At 44.9% G+C, this 3,018-nt stretch overlaps 1 protein-coding gene across 1 annotated transcript in view; it reads left to right on the top strand.

Annotated features, from left to right (window-relative positions):
• Positions 1-26: 26 nt before the first annotated feature.
• Positions 27-3,018, top strand: part of UBE3B (ubiquitin protein ligase E3B) — a 37,920-nt gene continuing 34,928 nt past the window's right edge. The window contains exons 1-4 of the mRNA XM_014940033.1: positions 27-110; positions 580-797; positions 890-1,010; positions 2,846-2,905. Of these exons, the coding sequence (XP_014795519.1) occupies positions 637-797; positions 890-1,010; positions 2,846-2,905 (342 nt within the window). The 5' untranslated portion in view covers positions 27-110; positions 580-636. The remainder of the gene's footprint in view (positions 111-579; positions 798-889; positions 1,011-2,845; positions 2,906-3,018) is intronic.

Raw genomic sequence — 3,018 nt, 5'->3', positions numbered from 1 at the left:
ATGAAGGGAATGTGCTTCTCTGTGCAGGGGCTGCGTGAAGCCAGTCTGTGAGGATAATGTTTGTGTATAAATTAATACCATACGCTGCTTTTCAAGAAGTAGCCCCTCAGGTGAGTTTGTTGTCAGGTGTTTATAAAGCTCTTGTTGACTCTGTGCATTTTGGCTTGTTGAGTGGCAATAGATTAGCTTCCAAGCATCCCTTGTGCCCTTTCCATCATATCCTTGCCTATAGAATTGTTTGTCTAAACAAGAAAATGAAAACAGCTAAGACTGGGAAGGGGAGTTGGAGTACAGGGAGTGGAACACAGTGACAACATGCTAATTGGGGTGGCTTTTTTCCTTTTAAAATCTACTTACCTGCATTAGGTTTCAGGCTTTGCTGGAATGATTCAGATATCAGTGTGTTAACTTATTGCACAAGTAATATTGGCTTTGCCTGGGCTGTATTTTGCACACATTTGCTATGTTGTTGGGTACTTCCCTTCCCCTGTGACAATGTTGGATGCGGGTAGTCAGCTCAGAAGTGATGGAAAGAATTACCCTTGCCCTGTGCGTTTTGTCCACTCTGCTCCTCGTTAGCTCCCCAGGTGTTTGCTGCAATGATTCCTTAAATTCACGTTTGGGGAGGTTACAAAAATGTTCAGTGCCAGCCAGTCCTCCAAAGCCCAGTTCCTGGACAAAGCGCGTCAGGCTCGGGAGGAGCGGAGGGAGCTGAAGGAGAGGGAGCGTGCGGCCGTCCAGATCCAGGCTCTGGTCAGGAGATTCCTCTGTCGATGCCGCCTGCAGAGGGAGATAAGGTGTGTGAAATTCTACCTTCCACGCTTTGCTCTCATCTGGAGAGATGTGCTTGATTTTTAACTGCCAACGCTCATTTTTCTCACTTTGGTAGGAAAGAAGTGGAGGATTTCTTTGGGGCAAATGAATCTGGCTCGAGTAAAAGAAGTGCTCTTTCTATCTTCAGAATTGCTAGGAAACTGCTGTTTGTATTTAATCACAAAGAGGACAAAGAGGTAAGGTTGCTACTCTGACATGCTTTTTCTTATTTTGAGGATGTATTTTAACATGTTAAGTATGTTTACTTAGTTATCTAGTGATTCTGTAGGTTCCGGCGATATATTTTAGCTTCAGAAATGTGACCTCTCTCTCCTAGTTCTTCTTGGAGAGATCTGCCTGTAGCAATGAAATAGAAGAAGCCTTGAATTTTTTAGTAGCGGTTTTGTATTTAGGGCAGAGTTTAACGAATGTTTTTCCTGGTGGCCCTGCCAACTTCAATAATTGAGCTGTGCCTTGTGATTTTGTCAGCTGTGTCAGTCCCCCTGGCAGGTACTTTGTGGGAAGCTCACAAAGGGCTGTGCTGGCAGAGTGTCGTGGTCAGGCTGTTTGTATCGCAACCGCTTTTCTGACTGTGCCCTCAATTTGTGGTTTCAGAGCGAAGCCCTTTGCTGTAGTGTCTATGAAATGATGATATTTGCCCCAGGAAACTGCGGGGGCCAATTATAAGGAAAACAATTGGAAAATGAAAGGCTGTATTTAAATTGTAGCGGCAGTGAGTGACTTAATTGCTGTTTCATCAAACTTCTGTTGATGATGGTGCAAGTGCAGTTTTCTCTATTTACATCTAAAAAAAGTGGATATTGCATACAAATTTTTTAAGTGCCTGGCATCCATTTGAAGTTCTGCATTACAGTAATTGGGTGAATTGATGAAAAATGTTTAGAATCATAGAATAGAATCATAGAATGGTTAGAGTTGGAAGGGACCTTAAAGATCATGGAGCTCCAACCCCCCTCCAACCTGGCAGGGACACCTCCCACCAGCCCAGGTTGCTCCAAGCCCCCTCCAACCTGCCCTTGAACCCCTCCAGGGATGGGGCAGCCACAGCTTCTCTGGGCAACCTGGGCCAGGCTCTCACCACCCTCACAGCAAAGAAGTTCTTTCTGGTATCTAATTGAAATGGGCAACCTGGGCCAGGCTCTCACCATCCCCACAGCAAAGAGTTTCTTTCTAAAGGATTTCTTTTCTAATCAAAATCTCTCCCCTCTTACAACGTAAAACCCTTCCCCGTGGTCCTGTCGCTCCACTCCCTGATCAAGAGTCCCTCCTCATCTCGCCTGTTGCCCCCTTCAGGTACTGGAAGGCTGTTAGAAGGCCTCCCTGGAGCCTTCTCTTCTCCAGGCTGAACAACTCCCACTCTTTTGACCCATTTGTTCAGCTTCCTCTTCTCCCCCTCTTCCAGCATTGAGTTAGTCCCTTGCTGGGCTGAGGACCAGGCTGTGCTCCTTTCCATGCTCTTTTTCCGGACACCGCTCAGTTTGGATAACCACAGCAGCCAATTCTGTAGCTCAGAATTGCTTTATAACTTGAAAGCATGGGACAAATACAGCTGTACTGAAATAATAATTAAGGAGTTCTGGATGTGATTGCCAGGTTCTGCTGAGAGCCGTGATGGTTGGGAGTTTGGAACACACTGCTGTGCTCGTTAGCATTAAGCTCTTCTAGCTCAACTCCAACTTTTTTGCTTTTCCTTACTTCAGCCTGTGCTGTTGAGGGGAGTTTGGTTAGCAGAGAAGGCTGAGAAATTCCTCCTGTTGATGAGCACTGGGTTCAGGGAGGGAACTCCTCTGCATAGTTCCAGTATGATGTGTAGATGCTCTCTGGGCAGGAGCCATTGGCACTATCTCCAGGGAATATGTTTGGAACATTTGTTGTTTTGATATGGAGGTATCTTGCTCCCTCTGCTGAGCTGTTCCTAGTGCTTTTCCAGAATAGCCCTTTCTGTGGTTAGAACTAATGCCACCTTTTTCTTTCTTTCTTTTTTTTTTTTTTTTTTTTTTTTTATTCCCAGAGATTTGAAAAGCTGTGCAGGTGTATTCTGAATAGTATGGATGTTGAGAATGAACCCAAGGTCAGCAGGATGTTTGTTTGTTGTTTGTTTTTTTTTTAGTTTGGGGGTGGGAGGGTTAGGTTATTTGGGGTTTTTCTTTTTTAATTCTACATGTGGGGATTTAGATTGGTGAT

The sequence above is a fragment of the Calidris pugnax genome, unplaced genomic scaffold, assembly GCF_001431845.1.
Source record: "Calidris pugnax isolate Ruff unplaced genomic scaffold, ASM143184v1 scaffold106, whole genome shotgun sequence".
NCBI lineage: Eukaryota > Metazoa > Chordata > Aves > Charadriiformes > Scolopacidae > Calidris > Calidris pugnax.
This window is presented reverse-complemented; position numbering and strand designations above follow the sequence as displayed.